Source organism: Rhinolophus sinicus, linkage group LG03, assembly GCF_036562045.2.
Source record: "Rhinolophus sinicus isolate RSC01 linkage group LG03, ASM3656204v1, whole genome shotgun sequence".
Taxonomy (NCBI): Eukaryota; Metazoa; Chordata; class Mammalia; order Chiroptera; family Rhinolophidae; genus Rhinolophus; species Rhinolophus sinicus.
Genome location: NC_133753.1, coordinates 110078549 through 110096267, shown reverse-complemented (window position 1 = coordinate 110096267; position 17719 = coordinate 110078549). Strand labels below are relative to the sequence as shown.

At 40.9% G+C, this 17719-nt stretch overlaps 1 protein-coding gene across 1 annotated transcript; it reads right to left on the bottom strand.

Annotated features, from left to right (window-relative positions):
- Positions 1–9097: 9097 nt before the first annotated feature.
- Positions 9098–10042, bottom strand: LOC109438445 (putative olfactory receptor 1F12P). Its single transcript, XM_019718315.2, has one exon. The coding sequence runs from the start codon at positions 10040–10042 to the stop codon at positions 9098–9100; it is 945 nt and encodes a 314-aa protein (XP_019573874.2).
- Between the last annotated feature and the right edge of the window lie 7677 nt (positions 10043–17719).

The window sequence follows — 17719 nt, the reverse complement described above, 5'->3', positions numbered from 1 at the left end:
TCTGCCCTCTGTATTAACTAAAAAGTTACAGGTCTAGACGTGTAACCAGATTCATATTTCACATTTTGGCAAGAACATACAGATGGTGGCAAGTGTGGTTGTTTCTCATTATATAATGTTAGGAGCCTATCCATTTAGTTCATTAATTCTGTGAATGATTATTTGTTAGCTGGAATGCTCCTATAAGAAATTTCCCCTCATTAACTATTAGGTTACTCTTAGGTACAGTTCATAGAGGAAAGAAAATGCTTGGTTCTTCCCTTTATTTGCCTGTTTTCACAATAGTGATCTGGCTTCTTTGCTTCCTGTAAAAGTGATCAATCACTTTTTAAAAATCAAAATGTTTCCAAGGATTTAAACCAGTCTACTACAATTATTCTTTGTGATGCTTAAATCATTTCACCTTTGCCTCGCGGGAGCCTCTTCAGCTTGGCTCCTGATTCCTTTTGGCACACCTCTAATCATCTTTGATTGCTTTTTTGCTTTCTAGTGGGACAAGATGTCACAGGGTCATCTTGTACATTTTCTGCCCTTTTAAGAGTGAAGGGAAGTGCTGTTTATGTCAGGACAGTGGTGTAAACGGGCTCCAGGGCCGATGGACATTGGTCACCTTACACTGTGGACGATCGAGTCTGCAGTTCACTCACCTGGGAGCGCTGCTGTGCACTTGTGGGGCCTGCTTGCATGTGTGGTGATGCCGAGGAAGGGTGCACTTCCGGGGGTGTGACCTTTGTAAGAGAAAACTCTTTTTATCCCCTGGGTGGTGACAGAACCACATAACTTTCTGCCCAAAGTCTCTCCTGGGTAGCTGTTGCATTAAAACATTTTTCTTTCTCAAAATGTATGTCATGAATGTTGTCTGCAGGCTGATTATACTTAAATACTTTCAGGACCTTGTTTTCCCAACCTAGGGACAAGTAGAACCTTTGTTTCTTAAAAAAAGAAGCTGGTTTTCAAGCCCCACCTGTCTCCATCCACCAACACAAGTGGACTTTCTCCACGTCTGTGGCAGGGAAAATAACTGGCACTTCCAGAGTTTCTCAACCTCGGCACCACTGACATTCTGGGCCAGACGGTTCTTTGTTTTGGAGGCAGTCCCGGCTGTTTTGTGCGCTGTAGGATGTTCAGCAGCTTCCCTGGCCTCAGCCTGCCGGATGCCAGTAGCACCCCCAATTGTTACAACTAAAGAGGTTTCCAGACATTGACAAACATCCCACAGAGGGCAAAATGGACCCAGCTGAGAATGACCGCTTTTAGCATTCAGGATAATAGCTAAAGTGAATTAGATGCTTTACTATTGAGAGAAAGGGCTGGCGTGCCAAGGATGAGCAACTTCATGCCAAGCTTAATGCGCCAGCCTAACTTTCTAGAAAACAACAGAGTTTTACTAGAGATCACTTGTTCTAAATGTAGTACTGCCAAGTAGAGCCAAGAGCTATTAAAGTAGAATCCCAGGATAGGGGCCTGGAAATCTGTAACACCCTAAATGGTTCCTATGCGGGCAACCTGGCTCGTTTTGGGTTTCAGGCGAACATCCGCCACAGAACCTCTATATCACAAAGCTTTTGCTTGGTGCCTAGATTCGCCTTTCCCAGTAAATGCATGTGTGTAGTAGGGGTAGCTTAAGCTCAGTGCAGCCAGTTTCAGTCTTCCTTCCCCCCCCCGCCCCCCCCCCCCCGTAAAAGGGCTGCTGTCATTGCCACATGCACTAGTCATAGCTTCATCATCTAAGTGGCCAGAGGCCAGGAAATGGCAACAAATCCAAGAGCTCGCTTCACATGTTTTTCCTTTCCTAGTAAAAACTTCAGTCTCTTTAGAGGTGCTAGAATAGCTTTTAGATAGAGATTGGGAGAAGAAAGGTTGCAGAAGTTTGTTCACCTTCTTGACTCCCACCTAGGAGCTATTTGAATATTACGCTATTTCCATGTCTGAAAAATCCACCTAGAATTTATATCATCCTAGAAATTTCATTGGCTCCTGCAGAAGGGCCCAGAATGTCATATGAACAGGGAAAGCAGAATGAGCAATAAGTAGTTTATTATTGATAGTCTGCACGAGGTTTTTCCAATCTCCATTATAAAGGTTCCTGCTGCCTCGACTAAGGTACTAATGGAATGAAGGGAAACTAAGTGATGAAAAAAATAAACAGTTAAAACAGTGTGTTATGTACTAGTATGTACATAAACCAATGGAATAGAATAAAAGATTCAGAAGTAGACCTGGCTCTATATAGAAATCTAGTATATAATAAAGGTAATGTCTCAGGTCACTGGGAGAGATTGACTTTTTAAAAAATGGTATTGGAATAATTGACAGCCATTTGGAAAAATTAAAAATAGATTCATTTCTCACACCGTATTCAAGAATAAACTCCAAATGAATCAGGAATCTAAATGTAAAAAATGAAACACAAATGCTAGAGGACAATGAATGAAAGCCTCTAAAATGTGGGTTTAGAGAAAAACTTTTAAACCATGACTCAAAATCCAGATGCAGTTAAAGAAATGATTGATGAATTTCTACATAAAACTTTTCTAAAAACTTACGAAGTTATAAATGGCAAAATAAATTAGCAAAGACAAATGACAGATTAGGAGAAAAATATTTACTCCTAATATACCAAAAACTTAAAAAAAATGAGCCAAAATAAAAGACCCCAAGTCTCACAGAAAAATGGACAAACTTGAATTCATAAAAAAATATATAAAAATGGCTCTTAATCATATGAAAAGATACTCAACTTCATGGAAAATAAATGCCAGTTAAAGCTACATTGAGATATTATTATTTATTAGATTGGCCCAAATTTAAAAGTTTGACAATACATGCTGTTGATGAGTTTGTGAGGAAACGGGAATTCTTACTCATTGCTGATGGAATACAAAATGGTACAACCTCATGTGGAGGGGAATTTAGCAATAGCTAACAAAATTATGTATGAATTTACTCTGAAAATACACCTCTAACAATGTGAAAATACACATGCACAAAGTTATTCATTACAGCATTATTTGCAAAAATATTGGAAATTGCCTAAATATCCAAGATAGTTGATGGAAAAACTATGGCACATTCATCCACTCAATGGAGTATCATGCAGCTTAAAAAAAAAAATTGGGTCAATTGGCAAAACTGAAATATGGATCTAGATTAGGAAAATTATTGTATCAATGTTAAACATATAAACATTGGTGACTACGCTGTGGTTATGTAAGAGAATATTCCTAAGGAAATACACCTGAAGTATTTAGGGATAAAGGAGCATTTGTGTGTGTGTGTTTGTGTGTGTGTATGGATATACATATGTGTATACCTACCTACCTACCTACCTACTTATAGAGAGAAGGGAGAAGGGGGAGGAGGAAGAAGAGAAGGAGGGAAGAGAAAAAATGGGGTAAAAATATTAATGATAAATGAATCTGAGTAAAGGATATATGTGTATTTTGCACTACTCTTACTGCAACTTTTCTGTAAAGTTGAAATTATATTCCTATAAAGGTATATGTGAATATATGAAGTTGAGTATCTTTTCACTGGGAGGAAAAGTGTTCCAAGCCCTTGTCAATGACAATTGCCCTGAGGTGGGAGCAGGAGTGATGCAGCATGTAACTAATAAGATGTACTGGTTTAATCACACCTCGTCTCGCACAGGAGCTGCGGATTCATTCCCATGATGTTTTCACCATGTGCGGGGTTGACATGGTGACTGAAGGAGGACCTCGGGCCGACAACTTTCTTTCTTTATGGAAAGTCCCCTTTCAGTGTCTTTCTTTATCCCTGGTCTTGGTTTTGTGTTGGTGTCCTCACTGAATCCTTTCAACTCACCAACCTTTAAGTCTAAAGGTTATTTGCGTAAGGCTTCATGGCTTCTATGGGTGCTTTTGGCCGTGTTCTGCCTCCTGCCCCAAATTAGACACCATTTTCCCAAAAACTGCTGGTTGCAGGCCATTGCTTCAGTGAGCATCTTTGGTAATTAATTTATGTTCTGGCTAATACATATATGCAAATATCCCTGTGGGCTTTCAATCTCACAGTGTTCTAGAATGATTTATTTTACAATTTGTGACTTACTTGGTGCTCAAGACAGAGCTCTACAACAGGGCAAAACTATTGGTCAAATAAATGAAATATGGAGGGGTAACTTGTTTGAGCAGCAGTGAGTTAAAAGGGAAAAGTTTAATTTTAAAATTGTTGAATAGGAAATAACAGAAGTGTTATTAGATATTTGGAATTGGGCTTCATAAGGCAGGTTAGGGTTGAAAGCCCAGTTTTGTGTGTATGTTTAATTCAACTGGTATGCTGTGTATGTTTAATTCAACTGGTATGCTGGGGACTAGGCACCCAGAAAACATCAGCTTGACACGCTAGTACCAATAGAGCTATGTACCACCCAGGGACTGCGGGTGTACATCTGGAGGCTCCCCCAACACCAGGCCCGAAGAAACCTTGCAGGAACTCAGTTCCAGCCCACATCTACTGTGTTTCCCCAAAAATAAGACCTAGATGGATTTATCAGGTCTAATGCGTCTTTTGGAGCAAAAATTAATATAAGACCCAGTCTTATTTTAATATAACATAAGACAGGGTCTTATATAATATAGTATAAGACCGGGTCTTATATTAATTTTTGCTCCAAAAGACGCATTAGGGCTGATGGTCTAGCTAGATCTTATTTTCGGAGAAACATGGGAATATCTTCATGTACTGTTAGATCAGCAGGAGCGGTTACACCTGGAAACCCACAACATTTCAATGTCCTCACCATTCTTAGCTTCTCTGCCCTCCCCTACTCCAAATGGGCCAAATACCTCTGGTAAATCCCATCTGGCTCTGATCACACCTCTACTTTGAAGTACTTCATACTTCAGGAAACTGAAAGGAGCAGCAGGGCAGGTAACTGTAATAGATCGTGTGGGGTTTCACCCCAGAAGATCATTTTCTCATAGAATAATGGCATCTGACTCAAAAGATTCAATGTAGAGGATCTAGGCAGGATCCAGCTCTGTTGTCTTGAACTTTCCCCTGGTTTCCATGGTACTGTAGAAGACATTGCTGCCTCTGGGTGGTACTCAACACTCAGTAAAACCAGCTCTATCAGCTTGCTGATGTATTTTTACAGCTTTGCTAGTAGTGGAGTTGGCAAGTCCCTGTCACACTTAATGCTCAAGTAAAAACTACCCTTAGGATATTTTAGATCAAGGTTTTGTCCTTCATACTATTAATTAAGTAGGGAAGCCATTAGATTGAGGTGGTTCTAATACCTTGGCAGCCTACATAGGCAAACCAAAACCTAAGCCTGTAAATGCCTTAGGTTAAGAAATGGAAACCTAAGGGCAACCAATCACAAGCAGTCAACTAAGCTTTCCTGTATAAGGTAAACTTGAGCTATAGCCAATCAGATAATTTCCCCACTTTGCTTCCATGTCTTCTCTATAAACGCCTTGTCCCCACCTCCTGTGAGCGGAGCACTGTGAACCATGGCTGGTTTGGTGCTGCCTCATTGGAATCAATTTTTGCTCAAATAAGTTTTTAACATTTTCTAATATGCCTCAGTTTATCTTTTAACAACAATGCTTTTCAACAGAGATTCTTAAAATGTTACCTGAAGACCATTTACATCAAAATCACTTTAGGAACTGGTTTAAAATGTACTTGGGATTGGAGCAGTTTTCTGCGGGACCCAGGAATCTTCCTTTTATCCAACTCTTCAAGAGCTAATAACGCACATACATTTCGAGAATGATTGTTCTGTTGTGTGGAATACTGTGGCTTCCCCAGAGCACTCATTCAAACATTTCAACAGATCCTGAAGTTCCCCTCACCAGCCCACAGCAGATCTGAGATGGCCCCACACGTGACCGGCAAGGCGCCATCTTCACAGCAAAGTGCTATGCGTGACTTTCAGCTGGTAGCCATAACACAGGAACTGAAAACGGGATAGTTCCATCCCGATCTCTCACTAGGAAAAGACTTTGATTTGGTTTTATCTGGTCAGAAGTCCATTCACTGCTATGTCTCAGTACTCAGTGCAATGCCTAGCTTAATAAAGAGTTCTTCAATCAGTGCCTTTTACAGTAGTTACCTAATATCTACCACTCTGTCTGGTGCCTTCTCATTTTCCTGGTTGCCAGTGCTGTACTCCACTTTCATGTGCCCCTATGGGGGAGGCAGATGAAACACTTTTCATTGGGCATCCCAGGAGTGCAGCTCTATGGAAAACACTTGAATTCTGATATGATGAATTTGCGCTTATTTATGACTTGGTGCTGAGCTGGGTGTGGAGAGCACAGCAAGGCAGGCTTGATGGAACTGGGAGAGTCGAGTGTTGCAGAGGATTCAATAGGAGCTCTTTAATGGACCCATGTCTATAAGTTGTTCTGACATCTGTGTCAGTAAAATTTATCTTTAACAATATCCTTTTAAGTAAGCTGATAACTCTTTGTCCTGTATGACCATAGAGAGGGACTCAGAGGGTGTTGAGGACATGGATGGGGAGACCACTGAAATAATAGTTTGGGGAAGAGCACAAACTCTTTGAGAATCAGTCCCAATCCAGAAGCCAGATTCAACGGAAGACTGGACTGTGTTCTAGAAAGTTCAGAATCTTTATTCAAGAAAAAGACTTCCCTTTTGCTCTCTTTGAGATGAGGTGTTATTTTCTGTTATATGACTGTAGCTTCTTAGTGAAATAGCTTAAGATGTAACTCTTTTGGGCTTGACTAAAGGAAAGTGCTGATTTGTTGAAGGAAAAGGAAGGGTTTATACTGCTAAGTCTGTAAGGGTGGTTGAGCTTCTGAACTTTTTACAGTTGACCTATTTGTAGGATGAGGAAGAGAATATTTCTATTCATTTACCCATCAGCAAATAGCTTCCAGGCCAGGATGAGAGCCAGTCTGAAAAGGTGTGTGCCATATGAGAAGAATTTCCTTACTCTATACCCTTCCTTGGAAGAGAGTTCTCAGAGCCAGAAAGCCTTCTCAACACCCACCGATGAGCAAGGTCAGTTGAAGGTCTTTCATATTTATTTATTGCTGTCCATTTTTTTCCTTGTTGAATGTTTTTGTTTTTTACCTTGGAATGAAACCATTGTATTATTCACCATTGTAGCAAATGCATATTAAAGGAAGACCTCTTCTCCATGTTGATGTCATTTTTTCTTCACATCATTTTTACATGTTTGAGGTGAGATTTTTTTCCTTTTATTATGGTTTTATGTCAGAGACCCAGGGGAGCCTAAATCCTGTCTTGCCAATCATCCCAAATCCTGAGAGCTCCTCAGGAAACCATGTGCGCAAGGAACAATAGCAAACTCTGAGCCAAAGTACCACTTTGTTAGTCTGAGTTACACACAATAAACTACATCATGAGCTCACTGGTAAAAAGTGGGCTGGAAAATAGTCTAAGCCGATCTTACTTCCCTCTCTCAGCCCTAGATCTGAATTGAGGACCTGAGTGTCCAGGCATGGTGTGGAGGTGGGGGTGACTGGACCCCAAGTGAGGACCTCCCAGCCAGACACGAGTAGAAGGGGACTAATCAGGGCCAGGCTGGAAGGAAGGGAGCTTCACCCCTGGATGCTGACCCTTCAGGGCACACTGCCCTGTGTAAGAGACGGGCCAGTGAACTCCTTGGGCTCTGACCAACCAACTTTGTAACTTCTTTCTAGATGTAAAAGGTATTGGTTGAGGCAAAATCATGGGGAGAAAGGCCATCCGTGTTCTTTCTCCACTGTTTGCATTGTTGTTATCATGATGTATATAGCAGGATATTTTTATTGAGTCATCATTTTTAAGCCAGGCCCTGTGATAGGGCCTTCTGAGGATGAGTTCATTAAGATGAACAGGACCTTCTATAAAATTTTAAAGGACTCAGCAGTTCTGTTTGGCATAGAGTTGGGGTGAACATGAATCATGCAAAGCAGAGTATGAAAAGGGTTGTAATGGAATTTGAGTTATATGGAGTTCCAGAGGAGAGAAATTATTTTGGCTAGGAAGACTTGAGGTGGCTTTATGAAGAGTATGCTATTTTATCTGAGCCTTGAAGGACAACTAGAATTTTGATAGAGATAAGAAAGATGAGCCTTCTGGAACAGCATGAATAGAAACTAAAAAAGCATGGTGTGTTGGGTGGAATGGTGAATTTCAAATGGCCTAGAGTCAAATGGCTAGTAATTGGAGGGGCTAGGACTAGAAGCCAGTTGTTACAACTGTCTGTGGAATGCTCTTTTCAGCTCTATTACACTTGCAGAATATTACTCTGTTGGAGAGGAAGCCACACACAGCTTCTCCAGCCATGAACTCATTTTTATGAGTCTTTTTCTCTTTGTCTCCTTCTCTGGGTCAACTTGTAGAAAAACACATTCATAAGAATTATGATGGCCCATTCCCTTCATGGTCTTCTTAACCAGAGAAGCAATTCTAAGTCTTTCTTCTCTCTTTACCATATGGATGGCAGACCTTTCTTCCTTAAGAAAAAAGAGAACACATAAGTGGAACAGTGTGGGGTCTGCTTAGAGGCTCGATGAGACAGTCACTACAGACATTCCTGATACAAGTGTCTAGAGCTCTGGGACACCACTCAGCAGGGTCCAAGGGCAAGAGTGGGACAGCTCCAGGGACGATGATCAAGCTGTCCCCAGAGTTAGGTTCAACCCAGAATATGGGGACGGGGATTGAGGAAGTTGGGATGAACTGGAAGAGTTTGGAAATTGGGAAGGAGAAGGGTTAAGGATTTGAGGAACGTGGAGGTGAATGGGGGCTTTCAGAAGGCATCCCTTTGGCAAAGGTATCAGCAGAGGTCACAGACTCTGTGAGTTCACCTTTTTCAAAGCCTTTTCAACCCTCTCCAGAAATCTGCAGATAAAGCTAATTTGCGTCGGTTAATGTGGTTGTGTCTTTAGAGGAGAGTTTATCCCCCTTTCGGTAACCTGGGCAGTTTCTGGTGCTGAGAAATTTTGGACTTTCAAATTACTTGTGGGGCCCTGGCCACAGTACAACCCAGGATAATGAGGTCTGTGTCTCTCCTGCCCTCTGTATGTGCAGCCTGTCCCTGGGGTTCATCCTCTTCCCAGCACAAAGGCCGTGAGGGGCAACTCTGCTGTCACAGCCCACAAGATACAGCCTTTATATCGAAGAGTTTTCTTAGAGCTCCTTTCATATCCTTATTTCTCAGGCAGTAGATGAAGGGGTTCAGTGTGGGGGTGACCACCATATACATCACTGAAGCCAGCGAATCCTTGTCAGCCGAGTGGGAAGATGAGGGATTCAGGTAGACCCCTGTGATGGTCCCGTAGAAGAGGATGACTACAGTGAGGTGGGAACCACAGGTGGAAAAGGCCTTCTGTTTGCCCCGGGCAGATGGGACCTTGAGTACAGCAGATACAATGTGGATGTAGGACACGAGAATGCCAAGGAAGGGGACGAGGACGATCAAGCCCCCCACCAGCAGAATCATGAGCTGGTTGAGTTGGGTGTTGGAACAGGAGAGCTGGAGCAGAGGGACAAGGTCACAAAAGAAGTAAGGGATCATGTTGCTGGCACAGAAGTCCAGCCGTGCCATGAGGAGGGTGTGTAGCAGGGAGTGGGAGCTGGCGATGAGCCAGGAGCTCCCCAGCACCAGGGCGCAGGTTTGCAGGCTCATCGTAGTAGAGTAGTGCAGAGGGTGGCAGATGGCCACGTATCGGTCATAAGCCATTGCCGTCAGGAGGAAGTTGTCCATGTTGGCAAGCAAAATGCAGAAGTATATCTGGGCTAGGCAGCCACCATAGGAGATGGACTGAGTCTGCGCCTGGATGTTCACTAGCATCTTTGGGACTGTGGCGGAGATGAAGCAAAAGTCCACCAGGGAGAGGTTGCTGAGGAAGAAGTACATGGGCGTGTGCAGGTGTGAGTCTGAGCCCACGGCCAGGATGATGAGCCAGTTCCCTGCGGCCCCGATCAGGTACATGACCAGGAAGAGCCCAAAGATCAGTTCCTGCCTCTCGGGCTGGCTGGAGAGTCCAAGAAGGAGGAACTCGGATGCACTTGTGTGGTTTCCTCTCTCCATGGTCAACTGGTCCTGCTGGGAGATCAAGACCAGGCTCAGGCTATCGAGAGGGTGGAGGTGTCCATGCCTCCCACCTTCCCTCATGCGGTCCCTCAATCACATCTGGCCACATCTCCATGTACAAATCCCAAAGGATGCTCTCAATCTATCAGAGAAAAGTCCTATGGCCCCAACACACCCCAAAGTCAGGGTTTTAATTATTTCACAACCAAAATGCTGCTGCTCCCGAAACCCACAAAACCCCATCTTGCATCCTTCCAAAGAGAATCCTTGTGACATATGGCCAGGGACTCAGTGGTGGCAACCACGGGGGAGTGCTTAGGGTGTTTGTACCCCCCCAAATTTCCATCATACTCTCATTCTTTGATGTGAGCAACTGATGTTGTCTCAATATTAAGTAAAGATCTGTAGAAATATAGTTTGTTTCTACTCCTGATAAGATTGCCACCCGAAGGCCCTTGCTCTACAGAATTCTGAAACCACAGTGGCACATAGGTAGAACCAGAGGGCATTATTTTTATCTACCCTCCTTCCCCTTGAATATTTTGTTTCCCCTTGTTTCCCCACCACATAGAGCTCAGGGCTCTGGGGGCTCCGGTTGCCACACAGCGACTCTGGGCCACCTTGGTGCTGAAGCTGGGGGTGAAGGAAGCCAGGGCAAACCTGGACAGAAGAGTCTGCTCCGCACTGGTACAGCTCAGCCAGCCCTTCTGTCTGGGCTTACCCAGGGAGGGACTCACCTCTGGAGGGTAAGAGTTGCCCCTGCAGATAACAGAGAAACCACAGGTCTAACACTGCCCAAAGTAACAGAGTCAGCAGGAGGACAACCCAGGGACTCTAGTAAATTGAATTTCAAAATAGTTCAATGCACGCTTAGTTGAAGTGTCATTAGATATAATATTAATTATTTTCCTGTGCTTCACAAGACATAGTTGAGGTTTGGGTCCTAGGAAAATATAAATCATAAAGAGGGAGGGGAGAGAGAAGGAACTGGAGTTAGTGTGCTGACTAGGGATGGGGGAATAGCTGATGGGCGAAATCGGCCTGGAAAAGCTATGAGGGTGGGGTGATAATTCACTGGAAAACTGGGCAGGGAGCAACAGGGGGACACTATCTTGGGAGGCTGACTTTCCATGCCGCCACTGTGCTGAGGTAGTGCCTGCTTGGAGCAAAGGAACTGTGGGTTATAGGAGGGATGGAGAGTTAGGCTACGCAGCAGGTCCCCGGTGAGGTCCTTGCCTGTGTTGAAGGCTATTCCTTAGTATGGAAGGTAAATGGCTTATTTTGCTTTAATGTTTTACTGATTTGATTTTTTTAAAGGATTCAAGCAAGCGTTTGGCAATTCAGAGGTAGAAATTTGGGCAGGAGCCTAACAGGAGGGAACTCTATTTGGTGAAAATTAAAAATGAAGGGAAACATATTTAATATGGCTGAGATCTTCATTTGATCAGTTCTGATTAAAAGAGCTCTTTACTGGGTGATGTGAAAGATAAGAAAACCATAAAGGACATTGTTCTTATTCCCAAGAAGTTTCTAGTCAAATGTAGAACTTTCACATAGGAAACAGCCCTTAGACTAGGGAGCTGACATTTATTGAGCACCTACTGTGTGTCATATACAGGGTTAGGCAAGTGCATGTATTTAATTTAACCCTCACAATAACCTACATAAGGTAGGCATTATTCTTATTTTATAGATGAGTAAACTGAAACTGGGAGGGTTTAAATAATTTCTCCGAAGACATCAGGATTTGATTCCAGGCCAGTCTGATTTCAAAGCAGCACTGTTTTGACTGAAGAAGTATATCTGGATAAACTTGAACCTGGGGCATCTGAGTAAATGGACGAGGGATTCCTGGAGTGGCCAATGTTTGGACAGGAGAAAGGGAATGTAGGTGGAGCAGGGGCATGGTGGAAGATGACCTTCTTGTCTGAGGAGAGAGGACTTGTTTGAGTGGCTGCATATAGATTCCTAGACTGACAAAAGCATGTGAACAAGAGCGGCAGTGTGTGTAGTGACAAAAGCTCTGTCTCTTCCTTGATTATATCCCTTTCAAACCAGGGTGACTCTGTCCTCTCTGTTCCTTCCAATCCTCTCCCTGAGATGCGGGAGAAGAAAATTTTCTTATTATTACTCCCCACTTGTTAGGAACATACTCTTCCCAAGTCCTCCTATTTTAAGAAAACTAAAGCTAAGAGAGTCTAACTTAAAACCGAAAGGATTTCCCCCCAGCTTCTGGATCATTCCTGCCAGCATGCAGATATCTCCCAGTTTAAAAAGTCTACCCTTCACCCAAATTCTCCTCTAGCTGTCAGCTCATTTCTCTACTTCCCCTTTCCACGAAAGTCCTCAGAATGTGGTCAGGTCTCATCCTCCAGCCCCCTTTCCCCCATTCTCTTATGAAGCTCCCCCCGCAAGGCTTCCCCACCAAGCCGTAAAACTTCCCTTGTTAAGGCTACACTTGAGGTTCATTCTCAGGCTCCATTTTACTAAAACCAACGAGCCAGAGTTGGCACAGTCGGGCACTTCCTCTTTCTTCAAACACGTTCTTCACTTGGTTTCACAGTTTTATGTTGGCACCTCTCCTACCTCACCGGTGCTCACTCTCGGTGTCCTTTGCTCATCCTCATTCTTCTGATCGCTCCCTGTTGGGATGCCTCATCGACTCCTTGAGCTGAGAGACCTTGAATCAAGAAAAAGTAGGTGTCAGACTCAGAACTCTCTACAGGTAATGGTATCTAGCTAAAATTCAATAAGTGATACTGCTTTCTTATGTATCGTGGTGTACACAATTTTTTAATAGATGAATTTCAATGAACAAAGTTAGTAAATTAAATAACAGTATTAAGGAAACAATTCCTGGTGATAAGTAAATATGATTGATGTGTGGGAGACACTAGGCTAATACCAGGTGAAGGAGAACGTAAAGTTGTAGAGAGGAGTGAGGGAAATAGCACCAACCTGAGTATTTCTCTGAAGTAGTCCAGAGGGTTGAGAGAGAACTCAAAAGGGAATCCCTTTCTCACCATAAGATTTGATGCTGTTTGCTTCCATCTTTGAAACGCACCTAAAGCCAACTTGTAGACTCCCATAAGACAGGCTCCACACCATGGGAAACACTGCGTAACCCATACATACCTGGACTCAGACATCTATTTGTTTAGGTCTGGATTCTGTTCCTGATCCTTAGACAGCCAGCATACGGATTGACCTTATTTTCCTGCTTCAATGACGGCAGTTCTGCATCTTTCTCTGATGACCACCACAGCTCTGGGATTGTGTTGGCTTAAACATTAGACCTATTTCATAAAAGCCCAAGAGGTGGAGAAAATGCTTGTCTTTGACTTTGGGCTCCTCATGTTTAATTTTCTCCTGTATTATTGTATAAACAATTGAGTCATAATTAACTCTGTTTAAATAATTTAGAAGGGGAAACAACAAATTGAAAAATAGATAATATAACTAAAGATAGAACAAATGATGTAGAAAAAGAAAAATAATTAGTTTAAGCAGAAATCTAATATTTGATTCTTTGAAAAAGAATTGATGAACAATATTAATTTTGATAAACAAATGAGAATGAAAATTAAAATGAAGTCAGGATTTGGAAAATACATTTAATAGCTAGTACAAAAGATTGACATTTAAGTTGAATATTATTTTCAATTATAAGCTAATATATTTTATCAAATAAAATAGAGGGCTACTTACAAATATATTAAATACCCCCAGAGGTGCAAAAAGAATTAGAGAATGTGAATATAATGCTAATAGGGAAAGACATCTAAAAGGGCATCTGACACCAATGAAAAAAATCTGACTTTCCAAGAACCAATAATTAATTCAGTAATAAAAAACTTGAAAACATAGAAAAGTAAGATATATTAATACTCTGTAAAATGGATAGAGTAATAATATCTGCTTAAAGGGGTTGTTGTGCAGATTAAATGAGAAGATACCCATAACGTATGTAGAACAGGGCATTGTACATAGAAAGCATCCAGATACCTTGGCTATGATTATTACTGTAAATATTATTCAATTCATTTTTGGAGGGAAATATGATTTGAAACTCAAAACAAAGACAATAAAAGGAATATTTTAGACCAATTTCATTTATAAACATAGATGCAAATGCCCCAAATAAAATACCTGCAAACTAAGAAAAGAACACATTCAAAGAATTAGCTGTTAAAATCAAAGGAATCTATTAACCTAGTAAATCACAAACAAAATATCAAAATAATGTAATTAGATCCAGATAAATTTATCACCACATTATAAATTAAACTCTGAAGACTTTAGGAGTGTTTTTTCTTAATATGATAAACTGTGTTTTTAAAAACAACAGTCAACATCATGTTTATTGATGATTTAAACTTTATTCCTAAAAAGAAGAACAAGATATGGGTGTTCTCTGTTATCATTCCTTATTTAATATTTCACTAGAAATGCTGGTGATGGCTACCTGAAAAGAAAAAAGAAATACAAAATAAAGAAAACATTTTGCAAAATATTTATCTTATGACTAAGCTGTTAAAAGAAATGAAATCATTGCTAAAAATAAAGTTAGGTGAGCAAGGTTGTAGGCTATCATATCACACAAAAATCAGTAAATTGCTTACTGATATGTCAAAAAAAAAAAAAAAGGAATGGAAAGGGTGGTTTCATTGCCCTTAATATGAAATTAAATATTTGAATTTTAATTAAACTTGGAAATTTATAATGTATAAAGTAAAGGAACATATAAGATATAAATAGATTTTAATTGAAAGGTTTAACTATATTCAGCTGCTCATGCATTCCAAGTGTATAGATATGCTATTATTTATAATAAATTAATAAGAATATACTTTATAGTGGGCACTGTACTAAGTACTTAAATATTAGCTTTTAAATTCTACTCAAAACTCTATAGGTAGGTACAGTTATCTAACTTACAAAGCTTTATAGAGATTATGTAAATAAATATAAATGTAGGAATTTTATTTTTGGGACCCTAGAGCAGGAAACAAGTCAGATGGAAAAAGAAGATAATTTGTTCAAAGATATTTGTTGAAACATTATTTCTAAATTGAACAAAAGGTTTAAGGAGAATAATATTGTATGGTAACTATAAGGAAAAAAATAGTCACAGGAGGTGGAGTATAGGATAAGGAAGATAGTCAGTGGTAATGTAACACCTATATAAGATGTCAGAGGGATAGTAGCTTGGAGGAGGGGGGTTATCACTTTGTGAGGGGTGTAAATGTCTAACTATTATTTTGCTTTGTACACCTGAAACTAATAAAAAAAGAAAAAGAAAGATTTAAAGCAACCAAATGTCCAAAATAATAGAATAGATTTGCAACTATGATATATCAATGCAATGGAATACTATACAGATATTAAAAATGAAAGAATATTTCAATTTCTGGATATTTGTCTATGATATAGACTTTAAAAGCAGAACATAAGATAGCATATACATACAGATAACACATCTGCCAAAATGTTTGTACATCTGCTAACAAAAATATTAACTTGGAAGGTAATGGGAACAGTTTGAGGTTTCATTTTACTAGTCCCCCCCCCTTAAATTGCTTACACTCAACATAATGTAAAAATTAGGCCATTGTAGGCATTCACCTGCTCTGCTTCCGAGCCTGTCTTAGCACCAGCAAATATTTTCAGATGTCTCTGCCAAGAATAAGAATTAGAGAAGGTTGGAATTACTGGATAGGCCTCCGTAGTCAGGAATGAGGGCAGAGGTTGTTTAGGAATCAAATCCTGTGTGATTTTAGGAAGTGTGTACTCTGCTTTCTTGTCTGTAAAGTGATGGGGTTGGATCCCTGCATGATTTCCAAGGTCCTCTACAGGTCTCTGGCTCTGTTTGTCTTTGAGAAGTGGAGGAGGAGGAGGAGATGTCTTTAGGCTTATAATTTTGGGGCAATGAGAGAGGACTGTCTCCTCCTGCACCCACGTTGGCACTGACCTGTCCAGGTGGTCTGATTTCTGCCAACCCTGCCCGAGGAAACTGCCTCCTCCTGAGTTGCTTCTTTTCGCTAAGGAGGAGACATATGGCTCACAAGCAGCCTAGAGCCAGAGACACAACCCCAGGCCCCACGGAAAGTAAGATGTGGGGCAAGTCTATGGGTGGAAGGCAGGGTAAGCAAGGAAGCTGAGAGAGCAGGGCTCCATTCCCTGATTGGTGGGCCAAGCAGAGGTGTGTGGACCTCACACTTAGATTATTCACAGGGCCACTCTCGACCTCTAGGGAGTAATACCCAATGGGCATTATTAAAAATAAGCATGCAGTAATTGCCTTGGGTCTGGCTGGGCCCAATTCTCCAGGGCTCCAGACACATCATCTCCTTAGGGTTTTCCTACTGGAAAGTTATTGCTTTCAGTGGATTAATTTGTTATTTTTGTCTACAGGGGAGATCTTAATATTTTCCTACTTTTAATTTTCATTCCAGGGAATTTATCTTGTTTATTCAATCGATCAGAACTCCAATGTTTATCTTGATAATCATTTAAAAAATTGTGATAAAATGCACGTAACATCAATTTACCATCTTAACCATTTTAAAGTGTACAGTTTAGTAGTGTTAAGTACATTCATACTGTGTGTAACTAATCTCCAGAACTCTTTTTATCTTCCCAAACTGAAACCCTGTACCTATTAAATAAGTCCCCATTCCTCATTTCCCTCAGCCCCTGACAACTACCATTCTACTTTCTGTCTCTATGAATTTGACTCCTCTAGTTACCGCATGTAAGCGGATTTATCCAGTATTTGTCCTTTTGTGACTGGATTATTTTACTTAGTATAATGTCCTCAAGGTCCATCAATTTTGCAGCATATGCCAGAATTTCCTTCTCTTTTAAAGGCTGAATATTCCATTACATCGGTATAGCACATTTTGTTTATTCCTCTGGTGATGGACGCTAGGCGTACTCCCATCTTTGGCTATTGTGAATAATGCTGTTAATGAACATGGGTATACAAATATCTGTTCAAGCCCCCACTTTCAATTCTTTTGTGTATATACCCAGAAGTGGAATTTCTGGATCATGTGGTTGCTGTATTTTTAATTTTTTGAGGAACCACCATGGTGTTCTCCATAGCAGACGCACCATTTTACATTCCCACCAACAGTGCACAGGGTTCCAATTTCTTCACATCCTCACCAACACTTATTATTTTCTGTTTTTTATTATTCAAGTTTATTAGGCACAAAGAAGTGAATCTGCAGAGGGAAGGAACATCAATAAATATAAAATACATGTGAGACATTGGGAGAATCACAGACCATGGTGTCAGCAAGAACATGCGAGGATGGTAGGGCTGCTATGACTTGGATGCCTCTACATGTGAGTTTCTGTTCAAGGAGCTAAACCTTTGTCCTACCAGAAAGAACTCTGCACCAGCACAAGTTCAAAGGGCATGAATTCAGGAGAATTCAGGTCTCCAGGAGAGATGTAATGCCAGATTCCTGAGAGTTCTCCTTAATTGTGATTTTTGGTTTCTGCTCATTCCTTCCCTAGCAAATAATTTTATTTTTAATTGCTATTCCAGCAGTGGGGACGATTAATGCATAAAGACCTCATTATGACAGGCAGTCTACTCTGAAGGTGGAATTGCCTTTGTCTAGGGCCTCTTACTCATAATAATTAAAATGTTTATAATTATTT

What these genes read in the sequence shown, in the direction of transcription:
- LOC109438445 (XM_019718315.2), bottom strand. Translation starts at nt 10,042, where the DNA reads ATGGAGAGAGGAAACCACACAAGTGCATCCGAGTTCCTCCTTCTTGGA.